This window comes from Pholis gunnellus, assembly GCF_910591455.1.
Source record: "Pholis gunnellus genome assembly, chromosome: 2".
NCBI lineage: Eukaryota > Metazoa > Chordata > Actinopteri > Perciformes > Pholidae > Pholis > Pholis gunnellus.
Genome location: NC_136536.1, coordinates 18,633,439 through 18,653,789, shown reverse-complemented (window position 1 = coordinate 18,653,789; position 20,351 = coordinate 18,633,439). Strand labels below are relative to the sequence as shown.

The 20,351-nt window shown below is 41.9% G+C and overlaps 1 protein-coding gene across 1 annotated transcript in view; it reads left to right on the top strand.

Moving 5' to 3' along the window:
* The window catches only part of sema3h (sema domain, immunoglobulin domain (Ig), short basic domain, secreted, (semaphorin) 3H), a gene marked incomplete at its 3' end in the record, with an annotated part of 127,048 nt that overhangs the window by 8,515 nt on the left and 98,182 nt on the right, over positions 1–20,351 (top strand). The window contains exons 2-8 of the mRNA XM_079174071.1: positions 9,637–9,791; positions 13,628–13,690; positions 14,412–14,531; positions 15,813–15,906; positions 16,675–16,794; positions 17,451–17,596; positions 18,837–18,951. Coding sequence (XP_079030197.1) covers positions 9,637–9,791; positions 13,628–13,690; positions 14,412–14,531; positions 15,813–15,906; positions 16,675–16,794; positions 17,451–17,596; positions 18,837–18,951 — 813 coding nt within the window. The remainder of the gene's footprint in view (positions 1–9,636; positions 9,792–13,627; positions 13,691–14,411; positions 14,532–15,812; positions 15,907–16,674; positions 16,795–17,450; positions 17,597–18,836; positions 18,952–20,351) is intronic.

Below are 20,351 nucleotides of genomic sequence, written 5' to 3'. Positions count from 1 at the left end.
TGACTTGTTATTGAAAATGTCTGTCTGTCTGTCTAGCCATGAGCAAAGCATTTAACGACCAGCGTTGTTCTGCATCGGGCGCCTCCCACACGAGACCGGTGGTAGCTGTGTGAGTGAGAAGCAGAGAAAACAATGAGAGTTCTCAGTGAACCTTTTCTTGGATAAATAAAGATGAAAACGATAAAAAACAAACAAAGTGAATCGACTCTTGACTGAAGTGTGTATGCGGCAGAATGGCGACCCAGGCCGAAGCAGTCTGATGATGATGAATAATCATACGCACTGAGGTCAAAGGTCAAGCTGTCCACGCGGGTCTGGTCTGTCGTTGACACAGTCCAGACGCACTGCGTCTGTGTTTGGCTATAATGTTTCTCTGTGTGTGTGTGTGTGTGTGTGTGTGTGTGTGTGTGTGTGTGTGTGTGGGCACATATGTTTGAATATTTGAGAAGATTTGAGTCCATGTGGAACAGGAAGAAGCAGCAAATAGATAATTAGTTTGTGTGCATGTGAATGATTAATAATTGATTTACATTACCGTAGTAACGCATACATAACCATAGAACAATGCTTCCCAACATATAGAACATGATACCCAAAGGGATTAGCGGATGATTCTGACAGATAACAAGATGTTAGCTTGATGCTGGTCCGATAGGAAGACTTGGGGCCTCAGCATTGGGCATGACTTATTGTCATTTAATCCAGTGTCGTGTGTCATTGTGGAAGACAACTGATTCTGCATCTATGACACCTCACAACGGAAAGACAGGCATGTCAGAGTTTTTGCTTTTTACATTACTGGTTCTTTAAATTCATCTCTCTTGCCTGCTCATCTTTGCACATTATGAAAGTTGCGAGAGACTGCAAGCCATGAGACACCTGATCTGACACCGTGACCAACTGGTAGGACATAAATGTAGTGTGATCTTGGCGTAAGAGAGAATTTTATAACTGCTGTATGTATGTGGACACGTGTTAGAAATGATTTTGTGTGTGTGTGCACATGCTTGTGCATGTCTCCACATGAGTGCCCATCTGTGTGCCTATAGGCTTTGTTCCCAGGCTTCTGCAGGCCCCCCGCTGTAATTGCACCAGTAATTGGTGAAGTGATAACCCCATTTCCACAGGAAATGTGCCCCCCGGTTTCCTCGCCCCCGCCACCATCACCCCCCCCCCCCCTGGTGGCGCAGCCAACAAAGTCCTCCCCCTGGGAACGTTGCACCAGACAGCTAAAGTTCCCTGGGGTTTGGCAAGCAGATGAACAGACGGACAAAGACCGACACAGAAACAAAATGACACATGTGTAGCTTACTAACACGCTCACATGTACGACGCTGGGTCGGCGATGTGGGAATAATTGGATAGATTCAAGATAAGTTCAGCTCGTGTGTGTGTGTACGCAGCGAAAAAGTGGTGTGTCTGAATCTGAAAAGGAGGAGAACTCGCTGTAAAACACCAGGAAAATAAATAAGTTGGACTCCCATGAGTGAGATAACGATTGAAAGACAGACTTGAATTTTTCATCATCGTTTCTTTTATTTGTATCTTATGTCATATTTCACCGTGCCAGTGCAAACTCCGGCAGGGCTTCCGGCACTATTCATTAAACTTGAAATGTGTTGCAAGTCCTGCACTCAGTTGGGAAAGTTTCCTTCCTAAAACTTGTTATTGCTCATAAAGTGTGGAATAATCCAGCACTGCCTGTGTGCTCACCAAGTTAGCAAGCATCCTGTCCAGCAGTGTGCAGGTGGTCGTCTCAGCCCAGATGCGGTGCGATGCCAGCATGGGAAGCAGTGACGCGTCCTACTTTTAATGGATACTTAGCAGAGCTCTGTCTCACTGCTTTCCTCTGTTGTTTCTGACGACGCCGTGACATCCTTGCACCTCGGCTGCCAGCCTCACTTCGACAGTCACACTAAAGCTCAAAATGCCCAAGCAAGCTTTCGTCTCAAGACATCACTGAAAGAAGACTTTGAGGTGGAGTTCAGAGAGGGACACGCAGAAATCTTTACTCTCACTGGACTTCATGTTGTGAATGAGATCATGTGCCGATCATTGATTTGAAACAGTCTTGATTTGCCTCATCTGGGCTTAATCTGAGATAATGATGAGCTTGCTGTAACTTTTTCCTTTTATACATCTTATTAACAAGTATCCCTGTGAAAAGAAGTTGCGTAAAGCAGCTTTAATATAATAAATAGTAAATTAAAAGTTTTAGGATGCAAACAGAGCCTCATTTTAAAAGGAAAACATATGACATTTTTTTACTGCAACTGTCTTGTGGCTAAATGACACTTACTAACTGGTTTAGCAAAAAAACAACAACAGCAAAAAATATCAGCTGGATCAGCACAACACAGACGCTTTATTCTTTTCATTCAGGAGTCTTTACCTGCACGCTGTATGAAGTCTTTTGCAGTCTTTTTGCTCGTGCGCAGGTGTGTTTGTTCATGAGAAGGAGGGCACACAGATGCATTGTCGTGTGTGTGTGTGTCTGTGTGTGTCTGTCTGTGTGGTGTAATGCAGGAATGTTGTTAGCTGTATCACACGCCACACATTTGCTCTAATCACATCGACGTCCATCAGAGCTCCCATGACCAGCAGCCTTTAATCTAATGTTCACCATGGATAAAAATATCCACCACTGACACACACACACACACACACACACACATATAAATGGTAAATACGGAGAGGCAGAAGCTTGCACCATTATTAAGGAACCATTCAGGCACACACATATTTTAGTGTGTGTGTGTGTCCGCGTGTAGGATTATGTCTTAGCGTTTCTGTTCTTTTGCGTCTCAACCTTTTGCGTCTTTGATTCCCAGTGACAGGAGTCAGAGGCCAATTGGCTCGGATCAGAGGTCACGACCCTCGTTGACCCCGCTGTCAACCTGGTGCTGATAAGAATGGCTGCACTCAGCAGGCGCGCGCGTGTGCTGCAAGTTTGTGCATGTGTGCACAGAATGATGCTTTCATAGAACAAGGAAAGTCTTTTTTTACTATTATAGTAACTTATTTATATTTCTGTTTCTTATCTTTTATCCTTTTCCTCTATGGAGTTCTTCTTTGACTCAATAAGGTCAATTAAGTGGCATTTACTCTTATGATTAAAGTAAAGAACTTGTAGCTGTAGTCTGTAGAACTTTTGATAACGTTAGACAAAAGACAAGTGTTTGCTACTTGGTGCTTGCTGATCACACTGTTTTTTTTTTTTTAAACATTTTAACCATGTCTTCCCGTGCAGAGCTAGAAATGAGCCCCATACTAACCAGTATCCACCAAACTTCTATCACCATAAAAAGCATTTATAAACAGTCTCAAGTTCAGCTAAGGACAATGATGAAAGTTAAAACTCAACATTTTGCGATGAAAACTCTTCACAGATAGCTTTCAAGAGGGACATCTGTACACTGGCAGGAACATGAAAGTCAATAAACAAAGTCAATACAATTACAAGCTACAGGATAGTTAGGATACAACGATCTGTTCTGAAGAAATATTGCACGAAGTAAACATGTATTACCCAGCCGCTTCATAGATTCATTTATTGTTAATTCAAGCCACCTTTTCCGGCACTATAAGGTGGCTTCTGATATTTTTCTCAATATTCTTTGCCTTAAGTTCTCCTCTCTGCGCCACCTGACAACTGGCTATTTTAACATCAGATTGTTCTTCCAGCTTTCAATACAATTTGAAGGCATTTGGAAGCTGAGAAAAAAAAAAAAATCTATTTTAATTCAGAATTTCTAAAAAGGCTGCAGAGCTGGAGAACAGATTACTGCTGGGTCGAAGAAATCTTCAGAAAAAATCGACACGGACGATTGCTGAAAATTTCACTCTCACTTTCACTGGAACTTATAAAAGCGTTCATTCAGAGGATAGTGTAGACTGTGACGTGAATTGTTAACCTTCATTGAGCGTGTTTGGTAATGAATGTACGACGATTTAATTCAGTCTTGGCAGGCATGTGTGGTAATATCCTGTTGAATGTTGGAATTGATAGAAAGCCAGGCTGCGGGGCACAGATTGTGCTCTTTGTATCCTGAAATATCTGGAAATGTGTGTGATTGATGGTGAATGAATGAATTAGTATGTGTGTTGTGTGTGCGTGTGTGTGTGTGTGTGTGGCCCCTCCCATTAACTAAATAGCCTTGATGTCTTAGAAAAACACTCCATTATTCCAAAGTCTGTGTTGTAGCCAAAGTGTTGCTGAGCGGCGTGGGCCAAATCATTCATCTGTTTGTGTGAAAGACATGGGAGGTGTGTGTGTGTGTGTGTGGGGGGGGGGGGGGGGGGGGGGGGGGGCAAGGCCAAGAGGCACCTCTCGACACACACACACACCCCCTCACAAATTATGTCGGCATGGTTGCTGTTTCCAAGGCAACTGTCCCAAGAGTAAGGGTGGGGTGGGTGCAGCTGGTGCTTCTCGACTCAGTCAGGGGTGTGTGTGTGTGTGTGTGTGTGTGCGCTTGATGGAGAAAGGAATGTGTGTTTTCATTTCTGAATAAGGGTCATTCATCGTTGTGAGGTCAAGCTAGGAGACAAAGATTCCAAAAATTCTGTTTATGTGTGATGGCTTGTGCAGGATAAAGAAGTTGTATCCAAACCGAGAGATTGGGTTGTGTGTGTGTGTGTATGTGTGTGTGTGTGTGTGTGTGTGTGTGTGTGTGTTTACAAAGCCACGCTCAGTTCCCTCTTCTCTTCATCTGAGTGTCGTCCTCTTTGCCATAATGCTGATTTAAGGCACTCTAAAGTGAGGATGTAAACTAGATTCCCGCCTGTCTGGCCCAATAGGATCTCGTGATAACAGACGCTGAATGTCTCTGGTGTTTCCACTGCAGAGGTGGTTTCACATTCAGTTAGGCTGAGCTTTTCCCTTTTTTTATTGAATTAAGCGAGGTCATGCTGCTCTTGTGGCACGCAGACTGTAATTCAGATGAAGTGCCTGATGCTTTATAGGCAGAGCAAGGCATGAATTCCACCAGGGTTAGATTCCCTGTGAAGAGGGTGACGGAAACGTCTCGTCTCTAAATGGCCTTTGAATGCAAATAGCTGGAACCCATGAAAACACTGTGAGGCCACTGACAACAAAAGGGGACATTGCCTGTTTTCAAAGTTGGAATGATTGATTTGTATTTTTTTTTGCATTTCAACATAATGTTTAGAAACAAGCGGAAAGAAACCCATATCCCACATCCCACATCAGCTGGTCATGCAAATATTAAAACAGTTTGTTGGACACCTACTAAACCGAACAGAGCCTCATTAATGCTGATAGCTACAGCTCTGCTTTTTCTGCCATGATAAGTCAAAATGTGGTGGTCAATGATGTTAATAGGACAGTGCACATACTGCAGCAAAAGGCTTCATGTGCACTGCAGTGCAGAGCGGACAAACAATTCAAGGCAGCAATGACTGCATGGTTTTATAGATGTATTAGAAATATTGATGGTGGATGCACCCACTGGGATTAATAACGCCCAAATCAGTGTGAGGCTGAACAAGTTACCTCTCTGCCCGTTTGCTGAATATGTAACAAAGTACCCAATCAGCAGAGATTTCCCACTGAGCTAAAGTATAGGTTTCTATGTGCCTATAGTGTGCAGGCCTTTCTTCTCCTCCTGTGACTGTTTCAGATTATCTCTTCATTTCCATTGAGTCATGCCTTCCTCTCTCTCTTTTTTTTCTCTCTCCTCATTTCCTTTCTGCTCATCCCATCGCTTGTGTTTTTCGACTGGCTGTCAGCATGTTATGGTTCCTCTCAGTCTCCAGCACCGGCCTGTCTTTCTTCCTCCTCCTCTTCATCCTGATGTCTCTGCCTTTCATTTTTCACTTCTTCTCTGACATTTTTTTCGACTCCACTCTTCTCCCACAGCCGCTCTGTCTTCCCCGCTGCTTCCCTCACCCGTCATCCATCCAATCATCATTTCTCACCCTGTCATCATATTATTTTCCCTCTCACTTTTGCCTCTTTTTTTTTATCTGCTTCTCTCACCCCTCTCCTCCTCCTCCTCAATCCACCTGTCCATCCATCGTTCTTCACACTGTTATTACACTACAATTTCCCCTCACGCTCTCTGCTACTCTTCCCCTTCATCCTCCTTTCTCCCTTGGTTCCATTTCCTCCTCAATCCACCCAAATGCCCATCATCCCCCCCCAGCCCTGTCATCGCAACATGGGTTTTTCCAGGAGCTCCGTCTTCTACCCTCATCGACCTTTCCTGCCAAATCTCCACCTGTCTCTTCCCATTCCTCCCCTTCCTGCTCATCCTCATCCTCATCCATCAATATTTATTAATTTTTTCTTCCATCAAGATTTATTTCACTCTTTTGCTCTCCTCCTCCCCCTTTCCATTTCCCCCTCATCTGTCTGTCATCGTGTCATGTTTTGACATTTCGCCTATTCTCATCTCGCAGCTGTCTTCACCCATCAGACCATTTTCATCTTGTTGTCACATTGCCATGTCCTTTTTTCCCCATCCTGTCTCCCTCCTCCTCCTCCTTCCCTATTTTACCCTCTCGCAATCACAGATTAAAAATACAGATGGAAAGTGTTATAATTAAATACAATTATTCAACAAAGTTTTCTTGCGTCCAAAAGAAAAGCTGACTTGTAATATTCGGTTCTGTTCAGATCCCATCATTAAATGCCAGATATGAACTGTAAACAAAAGTCACATGGGCTCCCAGCATGCAGCTTGTTAATTGGGCAGAGTTGTGGAAACTTGTCATCCCACCATGTTAGGCATTTTGATTTGGATCAGGTTCAAAGAAATCTGATTCAATTTCCTGTGAATTTTGCTAAGCATGATGGACTTTTCCACATTCTCTTTGTCTGGCGCTCATTACCATATCGAGCCCACGAGGAAACGACCTCAGGCTGTAACATATGATTGTAGCACCTGCTGTGACTTTACACAGGGGTTTCTGAAGACATGTCTGAACCGCTTGGTGGCATCTTTAGTTACCGAAGAGAGAAAATCCACATTTGTGGGACGGTGTGAAGCTGAAATGAAGTGAACAAGCAGCACCTGCATGGCGTGGAGTGTCATAGCTTCAGATATCTGTTAATCAACCGACACTGTTTGACCTGCAGGATGCTGGTACTATTTAGACCTTTTAACAGACTCGTCTTTTAGGTTATGGTACAGTTCATTTCAGAAGAGGAGAGATACCGGCCTTCCCAGCAGTGTGGTTATTTAGTACCACCAGAGTTTGAATAGTCTTGTTCTTGAGTATTTATTTGAACAAACTGATACAAGTATGTTCACAGTGAATTTACCGTCTGTCTCTTGCCGTCTCTTCATCTTTCTTTGTATTTCATATCCAGTCTGTCATCATTTCACGGTTCCTCTCAGCAGTCTCGCCTCATTTATTTCTCAGTCTTTTGGATTCATCTCCGGCACATTAACAGTGTCCCACTTCTCCCCACGTCCGCCAATCTCTCCTTTTTTTTCCTCTCGGTGTTCACTCCTCAACACATTTCATTCATCTTTAAGTCTCTTCATCTTTTCTTGACTCTTCTCAAGCCATTTCCTGTTTTATATTCAACGCACATGCCAACTAACATGATGTGTAGCATATAAAGAACGGATACAGCAGAGTGTTGAAGGTATTGCGAGTCATTCATTACTTTTTTTTGTTAGATCCCACATCTGCTTCAGTCAGCCGTAGTTAAGATAATTGCCATGTGTTTGGAGAGGAAAGGCTGTGCGGCTTATTTATAGAATAAGGGGCAACCACAGCGATGTGTCAGCAAAGAGATTTGTATTTTGACAGATAGATTTTTGTTTGTTGGGTTGTAAATGTGGTGGACAAAGGAGAGGTACCGTGAGAAGAACTTTTACGTTTGTATTGTGTAACCTTTTGATTGTGTTGGCTACAATATCTTTTACATTTTATCAGTCCAGAAGAAGTTTAATTGGTTTGAACTATATCGGAGACAGATGCATCAACAGCCAGGTCTGTACAGACACAAAATCACATTAATTAGCTTTCTATCACATGTTTACGATTGCTGTTGATCCTTTGGTTTCGTTTTGACACTGGTAGAAAATCCATTAATTTCTCATACACGCTGTACTGCCTCCTGTGTAATTCAGTGAGGTAGAGCTGCTAGGTTTGAATGATTGATTTTTTTTAGTAAAGAAGATAGTACTGCTGCAATATTCTAAGTAATATTGACCAGATTTTATTCTGTATGATCTCAGTGTCAGTTCAGATTCAGCTGCTTGAGGAAGCTTAAAGTATGTTTAAAGGGGTTTATTCATCAGCGCTGTAAAGGAAGAAGCACACGAATGCCCAACGATACAAAACTATAAATGATCTCTCTTTTAATAAGAGCGAGCTGAGTTTGCTGCTGCAGTGAAAGTTGATAAATCATTTATAACTCCCTTAAATCTTCCCCTGAGTGAACCAATATTATGTGCTGAAGCTACACTGGGCAATATTTTATGTTAATTACAAGCTGTATTATTATCCCATATATCCAGTTTGTCCTTAGGGCCTGATTTATACACTCAGATTGGAAAAGTTACTCCTCTGCCTCTCGTCCGTTTGGTATCATTTAGTATAAAACATCGCTGAAGGTTGCTTAACAGGAGTATGCTATGTGCATTTTACCAACGTTAGCAACCCCCCCCCCCTCCGGTTTCTGGTTTTTAAAGTTCAAACTGTGTTTTATAAGCGCTGTATCTACCTCTCACTGCTATTTAGAGCTGCCAACGTGTGAAGCCATGCCTGGTGCTGCTTTAAAGCCTATATGTTTATGCTTTTAGCGCTGCGAGCCGATGCCAAGTCCAATCCACTGAAGAACACTTGGCAGTTCAAATACGAACGTTAACACAAGACAGACGGATGTGCGATTTTCTCATAGTTCTCATAGTTTACATGGTGCAACAGTGTAATCATTTAAAAAACATTTAAGCTGCGTGCTCGTTATCTGTGCTTTCAGAATCGCTCGTTATCATACAATCTGTCTGGAGATGTAGTTCTGGTACTGTGTGTGTGTGTGTGTGTGTGTGTTTGTTATTTACATAAGATATGTTACAGTTTCTTTTGTTTAGTTCGAGTGTTCAGTGTGATAAGAGAAATACCGCTGCAAGACAAACAGACAATTGTCTGTGTGATAGATACTGCTGGAAGTTTGTGTCTTTGACCAACATGTCAGTTTATCTTATTGTTTGTCTGTTGAAACATTTTCTTCTTAACTGACACAAAAACTCTGGACCATCTGTTACCAAAACAGATATTAGCATTGGGTGTCATGTGTATTTTGCATTAATTGTTGTTCCTTATACCCATGACTGTGTTTGAACCAAATTTACCATTAAGAACATTATAAACTTGACTCTACTCTCCCCAATGGAGTCTGGAGTCTATTATCTTACTTTAACTGAGCACCCTCATTATTCCCAGTAAAAGCACAATTTGTCATTTTTACATTCCAGGTTTGTGTCCGGATTAATTAAAGCACAGACGTGACGGTCAAATCGATCTTCTCATTCAACTCTCTGCTAGAAAGTTCATTTCATGTTCACTTCTTGCAGATTCTCTGAATAACTGAACTAAGCCTCTAGTCACTCTTCGCCGAATGTAAATCCTTCATTTGGTCTTCCTCTCCTCTTCCAGAGCTAATTCAGAACGGCCGCCTGCTGACGCTGCCCCTGGTGGCCGGGGACCTGCACTCCCTGCTGCCTGACGAAGACAGGAGGCGCCTCTACGTGGCCATGAAAGATAACCTGCTGTCTACCAGTCTGGACGACATAACGCAGAACCCGCGCAAGGTTAGAGCTGGAGGACACATACACACATTCACGTACCATTCCAGGCGAGGTACAATACAAACATACAGCATACCAGTGGATTGCTGATGAAGGCCTGGAGATAAAATCATAATACACACGTAAACTACAAGTCAAATGACAGCAGATACAGATAACTAATGTGTCAGTGCTTTGATGGGACTAATTAGTGATGATAGGAGGGAGAGGAAAGTCACACCCTCCGATCGCTTATCTTTCTTTAATCCCTAACTCTTATTTCAGAAACACATCTTTTCTTCCTCAATTTCTGTTTTCTGTCAAATTCAAGTCAAATGTTCAATATTTTCCTCTGGCTCATCTTTTCACCTAGTTCCAGCTTGGTCTCTCTATTACAGCTGCAGTGTTTGATAAAACATCTCCAAAATGTGGTCTTATTTTTGTACTGTTTAGATTATCCACAAATTATTTCTACACATTTCTCACATTCCTACCTCCACCACTGTCCACGTTGACTGGCGAGCAGCAGAACCCTTGTTGGCGGCGGAGAGTGACTTTTAAAGAAGAGCAGCTGGAGGTTGGATCAACTTACGAACAAAGGCAGAGACAGATCACCTGCACGCCACATTTTTGAATTATCAAAACAAAATGTGTGCGGCCTGTTAAAGAAATATTCTCTGCAGTCTATGGATTTCTTATACCAGCGAGTGCTTCTGCCTATATGCAATTTTTCTATTGTGTCGGATTAATCAAGTTTTTTTTAAGGCGTACATCAACATTTTAAAGACATGGCATCAATAATATGAAGCTTAAAACCCTGAGGCAGACCCCCTGCTCTGCTCTGACCTGTCTTGATGCAGCTGGTTAAGTTCCCGCTATACACTATATTCCTGCAATACTCCTTTTACAAAACGTTTCCAACATCAGTATAGGAAGTATTCATATTCACAGGAGCCCCAACCAAGATTTGCAGCAAGTAACACAGGGACATCAAATCTGGTTCTACCAATAAATCAATACATCAATGATCGATGGTATTAGATATAAGTTACAGGTTTGTTACAGTACCTGGGTTCCTTCTGCAGCTTTCATTTTATACCCAGACAGACACGGTGACGAGTTCAGGGTCACGGCAAGGACAGCGACGGTGCTCCCTTTTCATAACTCTGCCCTGTCGGATCAAATCAATACCCTCATCTGTCAGACGAACACGCAAGCTATCAGAGAGTCAAACAGGTAGGCAAGCAGACAGACAGAGAGACAGAGAGACAGCAGTCAAGCTGGCCAGCCACCCACTCAGCCAGGCAGTCAGCCAACAAAAGGATAGATAGTCATAGTCAACTCATAACTCAAGCTCCATGCTGGCTGTAAAGTAATATATTTGTGCCTACAGTATTTATAGTCTGTTTAGACTGTTCCAACTCGTGTGCAGTTTTTTCCCTTGTGGTGTTAAAACCACTCACAGTGCCATGTTCTCTACATTTCTGTTTATTTTCTCTGCTACTGACATCCAGAGCATCTTGTCAGTGCAGCTTAAGATAAGCTTATTCCTACTCTTTCATTTACTTCTTTATCATGTTTTGCATCTATCACATGTTTGTATAAATGCGCAGTCTTGCTGTCTCAATAAAACTGATTTTGGCTCAGAGAGACGGACACGTAACCAGTTCCTCCGGTCCATCCCAGCTCAGGGCAGAGTGCCGAACGTGACTCTGTTGCCTTCAGACGCGCTTTTTCTTTGATCAGGCCAAAAACCCTCAAGGCATTCCTTCTGTGTGAGTCTACAGCTGGCAACCCACATTACACAAAGGTTCACCAAGGGTTTGAGTGTGTTTGTGGCTTTTTGTTGCATATTTGTCCTTTATTCATCCACGCTACTTCTTTTGTTTCCATTTTCTTTCTTTCCCTTTCAGCTCTGGTTTTCTCTACCAAAGTACAGAAATTAGTCATTTCTCAACATCAAATTTTCCTTTCTTTTCCTTTCTTTTTTTTTCTGCCAGTGATTTCTATACCGCATACACCCACATTCCTGTATGTCGTATAAACTGACAACCAGCACGCTCTTCACAGAGGGGCAAATTTCCTTTAACCAAAGCCTTTACCTGGTGAGAATCCTTTAGTGGTGGTCCATGTTCCTGTCAGTGTGTGGTATTTTTAGATAAGGCAGAACGCGGTCTCTAATCTAATCTGATCGTCTCGGCTCCGCACAGGGCTCTGCGGGTATGACTACATCAGGGAACAATTACTGGACATCCAGAAGAAATTGTTTCCTTCAACCATCAGTTGTCAGTATTCACTTACGAAGAGTTGGTGTCGCATTTTATTGAAGCACATTTTTTTAAACACAGCAGTCTACTAGGACCAATATCGATGCACAGGTCTTATTTCTATCACTATCAATGATGATAACACTTGTGATGTGAACAAAAACAAAAGTTAAGTTCCTGCATTTTTTCAATAAACTTTGCAGTTCATTTGGTATGCAAAGATAAGTGAGGACGATCACTTATCGAATTGTTTCAATCTCAGCTTCCCCGCTGTGGTCTCTTAGGCAATGACAGGCACAAGGAAGTATTTAGATTAGTCATGGAGCTGCCCATTATTCTCTCTCTCTCTCTCTCTCTCTCTCTCTCTCTCTCTCTCTCTCGTTATCGTTGCCTCATCTATTATTTCGTTTCCTAATGGCTTGACATGAAAGCGGTGGAATGATCCCTACTGTGTGTGTTTTTAATATTATATACGGAATATGTTGAGGTTTAAATGAATCCACTGGTGAGGTTGAACAAAGCCATTTAAAAAAACCACACACACACAAAACCTAACCTAAACAGGCACGAAGCAATTGCGACTCGATTTTTAACAACCTATTGATTTTGTTCACACACAATGACTCAGACAGTTAAAAAAAGTGGATGAAAACCGTCTCATGCCTTCACAAAAGACTTAAATAGGTTACGTCTCCAGATCTGCCCCCGAGACATACGTTTGACAGGGTTCCATGTCTCGCCTCATTTCTGCATAACAGAGGTTTTTATTTCTTTTTCTTTTGGAACAATGTCATTTATTTTCTTATTGGGCAGTGATGCACATGGCAGAGAGAGCCTACATACATTATGAAGGAAATTAAACACAAAGTATGGTGAACTGGGCTGTGGGCTGGCTGATGATCAGACGAGGACATGAGGCATGTACTTTGGCTTCTGTTTAGACAAACTGCCTAATCAAAACTAATCAGCCATTATGTTTGCCTCCTAGCCAGAGTGTTCTTCTTTTAAGATAATATGCACAGAATCTGATTCTTCTTAAGTATGTCAGGTCCTAGAAAAACTTCCAATTGGCACAACTGGAACAGGCGTAACCACACAAATTCTATTCTAAAAAACCAATGTTTCTGAATGACAACATTATTATGGTTTGCATTTACAGTACCCAGAGGGCTGCTAAGAATACCTACTGATTGCTTTGTCCAAACGGATTACACTAGTTGCTTAACGGTGCACATGTAACTGTAGCTAAAGAGTGTAGTCACAGCCAAATGGTAGATTCATTTGTCATGCTGCCACTATTACTGCTGCTCTGACAGCTTGACTCATCAAAAGGACTCAGCAGCGCTGCCAGGTGGTTTTAACTTTCTCCTCCCTGAAGATGCCTCGCCAGAGGTATTAAATCCTCCCTCTTCTCCTCCTGCCTTTTTTTTCATCTAGATTAGTCATGTTTTGCTGACTCTCCCTCCCTCGCTGCCTCGTCAAGCACCTGCCAATGCCAAAAGCCTTTTATCTGTGATGTAGAGTCAGTAATAAAAACAGTTTTTAAATCTCTTTCTCTCCCGCTTTGCTTTCTTTATCTCTTGCTCTTTGTAGCTATACTGGCCAGCCAGTCCAGACCGTGTCCAAGAGTGTCTCATGGCTGGGAAGGATCCAGAGGTGAGTCAACACATTCTCTCTCTCACACACACACACACACACACACACACACACACACACTCACACACAACACACACACATTAGATTACATAAGCGAGGCAGCATATACCACTGTAACTACGGTACTGTTTAAAAGTCACAGAAAATTAATCCACACAGAATTCTACACTGACATAGATCAGCGGCTCACACGTCGTTTCTTCACTGTGTGCTGCAATGTCATGCTGTCACACCAGAAACGGTCTGAAGAGTTCTGCTGCAATAAAGTTGCATTATGGATTACAATCTAGAGCAGAACTAAAGTTGAATCTGAGTTTTATTCAGACAACAAAGCGACACGTACGGACAAAATGACTTTGACAGGGAAATAAAGAAAATCCAACAAACATATCTTACTTTCAATTTCCATGTAGCCAGGGATATTCATGTCTTTTGTGTATAAAAACTCTGTCAGTCAAAGTTGAACTTGCATTATTCACATACACAACAGATTCTAACAAGAAACATCCAGTTCATGTCTTTGATGATATTATTTCAATGAATCTCAACATGGCTCCTCATGTTGTTACTTTTCCAATATTACTACCTGGTGATAGAAATTCAACCAATTTATATGAAGTAACCACTACCTTATATATGTAATAAAACAATATCACAAAATACTTTACGTCCTCCATTATTCCTCACACTGTGGTCCCTCCGTGTGTGTCTCTCTGTCCAGTTGGAGTGTGCTAACTTCCTGCGAGTTCTGCAGCCGTTTAATCAGACTCACCTGTACGTTTGTGGCACTGGAGCCTTCAACCCCCGATGTGCTTTCATAGCTACCAGCGTCTTCCTACAGGTATTATTGCAAGCACACATACACACACAAATAATCTTTAACCAGCTAGAAGTGGGAAAATCCAACAGATTGATATGTCTTTTCTCCAGCTGATTGTGTCACATTCATTTCAGGAGTGGCATTCCCCCAGATAATCTTTCATTTATATCGTATCAATAATGTAAACTCATAAACTTCCTATTTTTTGATTAGATCAAGTAGTTCATGAAAAATAAATTCAAATTTAGAAGGCTACAACAGTTATTTCAGCGTGTCAGATATACATCAGCATTTTTTTGTACATTGTTTTGTTAAAGACATGTAACTTGAGTTTTCTGCCCATCACATTCAAACAGCTGTAGCCCCGTAGTTAGCTAGTCTGCAAGCTAATGTCAAGCTTTATAGCTCAGATCATACACAATAGTTTGCAAAATAAATGAAAAAATAACATGAAGGAAAAAAAATGTTGCCACTTTTTTTCATTATGAAGCAATGCTCCTCCTGCCACCCACCGTCCTGTGTGTGCGCACTGACTCCTAGTCTCAGCCCCTATGTGCAGGCCTATCAGCAGCTGAAATACATGTGTGGTGTCTGCCCCTATGCCCATATATCTACCAGGGTTCACCCTGTGGCATCTGTCCATAATATATACAATGTACCCTTTGTCATTGAGACTGCACGCTGGGGGCCACCGGACACTGTAGATTTTTTAGTTGACATGTTTATGTCAACTATAATATGAATGTAAATCTTCTTTACTCCACACTGACCCATCGTATCGTACATGTCTCATGATTTAGACACATTGTGTCAGGAATAGGTTAATGGTTCTTAAATTCCCTGTTGTGTGTGTGTGTGTGTGTGTGTGTGTGTGTGTGTGTGTGTATTGGGGGGTTGTGCATTCCTGCAGTCGTATTTGGGTGTGTGTGCGCGTGAATGTGTGTCAGGGAACCACTAATACCATGAAAGGGTGTGTGAGATCAGAGAGGTTCAGACGTGGTGCTTAGAGGAGCTGGTGGTGCTGAGTGGTTCAAGACTGGACTTCACACATTTTTTAATCCCACCACTTAGCCCGATTACCCTCTATTAGTCACTTGTGTGTGTGTGGCAGGCTAGTTCAGCTGGCTGAAAAAGTCGTTCTGCCTATTTGTTAGGATGAATTAAATTATGAAAAAAATCAAAGAATGAATTAAAGAGTCACAGCCTGTCAATCTGCCCAAACAACTTGTTTTCTCCTGTTTGTCTCCTTCTGTCTAGCTGATTTTCTCTCTCTCTGACCTTTGCCTCTGTTTACTTTGCCAGTCAGAGCACCAGACTCTCTCCTACAGCCAGACAGAGTGTGGGAAAGGGAAATGTCCCTACGATCCGTTTCAGAAAACAGCCTCTGATGTCGTTGGTAAGTTTTTCCGAAACCACAACTCAAATAAACTACAAATTATAAGTCATCATAGCAACAACTATAGCTTGTCTGTGAGGTTTTAGGTTGGTGTGGATGACCAGTTTCACCTGAGACAAATTAATCAAACAAACAACTGGGTTTGTTGTTGCAGTACCGCAAGACAACCTCTGAAGAAAGATCAGCACACTGCTTACATTGTTAATATTATGATTCGTTTGAGGGATTGGATTTTTTCCCTCATAACGCCACCTCAACATAATGTCTACATTTCTTTCTCAATATGGGTGGTTTGCAGGAGGAGTAAGACAAACTTACACTGTGTCGTAGTGTGAGCAGCCAGCATGTCAGCAGCTTCAGTGCTCCATCTGTGTCTACACAGGATGCATTCAGGTGCCGTATTGAGTGTAGGAGTTTTGGCAGCGCTCAAAGCCCAACACACAATCACTGGAAATGTGTAAATTAGTTACAGTATGTCTACAATAGGGGTATCATGAGTTTTCTTCTGAAGTATTTAGTTGTGTCACGGACCACTGTTGATCCCCTCGCCATTCGGCACGCATGTGAACCGCGGATTAATTACACAGTATAACGTTAAACACCAGAAGTTTATAGAAGGCCTGAGTTACAAACTTCATGGCACGGGGGGGATCTGACAAAAAGATTGCATGAACCATTGTGAGAATATGTTGGAATAAACCTAAACTTCAGATAGACAACCGTTCTGTCTTACCTAAAAATACCTAAAGCTTTCGTTATCCTGTGCAGATGGAGAGCTGTATGCTGGGATCACCTCAGACTTCATGAGCCGGGACTCCGCCTTCTTCCGTAGTCTCGGAAGCCGTCACGTCATCCGCAGCGAGCAGTACGACTCCACCTGGCTGCAGGGTGAGTGCAAAGAAAGGTCAAAGAGAACCAAAAGAGGAGTAAAAAACTCCTTACTTTTCAAAACTGATCTGTTACCACTGTGGTTGGAGGCCACAACAGAAGTCTGCTTATGTACAGACTTTTAGTAAGATTCCTGAGATGGTTGGTCCCAAGTATTCTTATCAGCAAATATTGTAATTTATCATCCAGAAAACACCAACTAAAATGACCTTTTATTTAGTTAGTATGCTTCCCAGGATTTCTATTGATTGCCTTCTTTGTCATGTGTGAGTCATGTTGTGCCACATGAAACATTTGCCACACCTGCTAACATGCTAACAGTCTTTGAATTATTTATCAAACAGCTACTCCTTTAATGCATATCTGTTCTTTTTCTACATCTATTTCTCAAGTGAAGTGTTCTCTTTGGTCATAATCCATTTAACAATTTTACATATTTTATATACTGAATATTCTGGACTAAACTGAATGTCTTTTGCTCTAAATAAACATCTCTAAAACCATCTCCTGCACGCCCGGTCAGTGTTTTATCAGGCCAGTCTGTCAACGACTGCTGCTGACAACAGCAAGATACATGTTGACTCTCTCTGCTGTTTGTAAACTCAGTTGGACCGGTCTTTTTCTCTCCCTGTCTCTCTCTCTCTCTCTCTCTCCAGATGCCCAGTTTGTGCGGGTAGCGCCGCTGTCTGAAACTGATAACCCCGAAGATGATAAAGTCTACGTGTTTTTCACTGAGCGCGCTCAAGAGGCAGAAGGGGCTGCTGGGAAGGTGCTCTACTCCAGAGTGGCACGTGTGTGCAAGGTATGAAGTGTGTTTGTTGGAGACAGATAGAGGCCAGGTTTGTGTGTTTGTTTGTTCATATCAGAAACTGTCTGCATGTAGTTTATGTAAATATGCGTTTGCCTGAACAAGTAAAGTATGTACGTGCTGTTCAGTGCGTGTGACTGCGCCTGTTGAGGTGTGTGTTTACGTAAAAGGCGGTGTGATTGGATGTTCCTGCCAGCTTGTATAGATGTGCTTTTTGAAGTCTGTGTATAGGGGACTGTTTATGTTTGTCGCTATCACTGTGTCTTCACTGTGTCTTCTGCTCCACTGTGATACGCTGTGAATGTTTGTACTGTTTGCCTTTTAATGTAGATATGTGTAAACAATCATGACCATGTTTTTGTGTTTGCGTAAATATTTTTTCCTGCCTATGTGTGCATGTATGTGTTATAGAGAATGTTTCCAACAGCAATCAGTAGTCACATTTTGCAACAATTAATCAATTGACAGAAAATCAATTGGCAACTATTTGGATAATCAATTAATCGTTTAATTCATTTTTTAAGCAACATTGACAAATACGAAATGAAATGTGTAAATTAGTTACCGTATGTCTGCAACAGGAGATTCATGAGTTTTCTTTGGATATAATAAAAAGTATTGGTACAGCTTCTCCAATTTGAGGATTTTCCACCTCTAATCAGTATTACATTATAGTTAGTTTGAGTTTTGGGCTGTTGGCCGAACAAAAAACAAATCTATTTGAAGATATAACCCTGGGCTCTAGGAAAGTATGATGTTCATCTTTCCCTTTTTTCTAATGTTTTACAGACCAAATGACAACAATAATCAATAATTTGACAAGATAATAGGCAGTTTAATCAACAATGAAAGTGTTACATGAACATGTAAGCATGTTTTGAATTTCCTAGCAATTCTTTTGATAGGGCATCTCAGTTGTGAGATACTATAAAATAATAGAAATTGTAGGTCATATTCATTGATTAGAGTTTAGTATTTTTATAATTGGCTATATAAATTCTTTAATGTTTATTTAGACCCTCATTAGCTTCCACCAGGTGACTAGTCATCCTGGTTTTCACATAGATTATTCTTAGAAATATAAAATAAACCAGTGGGATCTATGTTTTTGCCTTCTTTGAATTTGAGGTAGATTGTGTTTGTGAGGATAAGAAAGAGTGAGTGATGATTGACCTAAAGTAGACAGAAAGTAGAAATTGTTTCATTAAATTACTCTTTTTATTTGTGTTTGTAGAATGACATCGGAGGCCAGAGGAGTTTAGTCAACAAGTGGAGTACCTTCCAGAAGGCTCGTATGGTGTGTTCAGTCCCCGGACCGGATGGCCTACAGACACACTTTGACCAGCTGCGTGAGTGCACACGAGCATCAAAGGACAAACACATTGCATGAACAGTAAAACTAATCAAACTGGTCTCAACCACTGGTCATATCAATAGCTGGAGCTCTGCCATTGAATGTGCAGATACTTACGTGTGTTTTAGAGTGTGATTCGCAAAAAGTTCTTGCTCAAACATTTTGAAATGACGAGGGAGAGTTTGCTGACTAAATAACTTTCGTCTGAAGTTCTGAACCACAGCTTCATAGTGAGTGTGTGTCTATGTGGCTCCACTGTTACCACGGTGATCAAGAGCCCTGTGGCTCACCTTGGGTTCGTCTTCGTGCCTCAGACTTGGTTACCACGGAAACTGGCCTCAACATTCAGTTGCTGTGGGTTTATTCATTTTCAAGGATTTGCGCCAGTGTACTCCGATTGGCTCTGTCTGTGTGTGTCTGTCTGTCTTTAGGAGCAGGTCTATGTATCTGTGTAAGTCTTTGTATGCACTAAAAGTATGGGGAACATGAGACCAATACATTGATGTCGCGAAGCAAAAACTATACTCTAGTGCTCAGAAGTAAATGCATTGTGGATCACTCCGTTAACCCATTCAGGGTTGGTTTATTAGACCATTAGTTAATTAGACACATTAGTGTACTAGAGTGAAGTGCTGTTAGCAGAGGATGGTTTCGATCCATCGACCTCTGGGTTATAGGCCCAGCACGCTTCCGCTGCGCCACTCTGCTTCAGAACCACCCCAGATGGGACTCGAACCCACGACGCCTGGCTTTCGAGGCCAGACAACAAAGACAATCCACAGTGGGCAATAGACAGCATTGAGCAAACATGTTAAAGCAAAGCACTGAAAATAAGGGCAAATGCATCTTTTTATCACCTAAGATGAGTCTTGAACTCACAATTGATTTGACATCCTGACCTTTGGGTGGATCAATTCTTTAATCCATTCACAGACTACAGTTTTGGTTTGATCCAAGATTTTGTCAGTTAGATTGCAGTGGAAGAGAGTTAAAATAGCAGAGGATGGTTTCGATCCATCGACCTCTGGGTTATGGGCCCAGCAAGCTTCCGCTGCGCCACTCTGCTTCAGAACCACCCCAGATGGGACTCGAACCCACGACGCCTGGCTTTCGAGGCCAGACAACAAAGACAATCCACAGTGGGCAATAGACAGCATTGAGCAAACATGTTAAAGCAAAGCACTGAAAATAAGGGCAAATGCATCTTTTTATCACCTAAGATGAGTCTTGAACTCACAATTGATTTGACATCCTGACCTTTGGGTGGATCACTTCTTTAATCCATTCACAGACTACAGTTTTGGTTTGATCCAAGATTTTGTCAGATAGATTGCAGTGGAAGAGAGTTAAAATAGCAGAGGATGGTTTCGATCCATCGACCTCTGGGTTATGGGC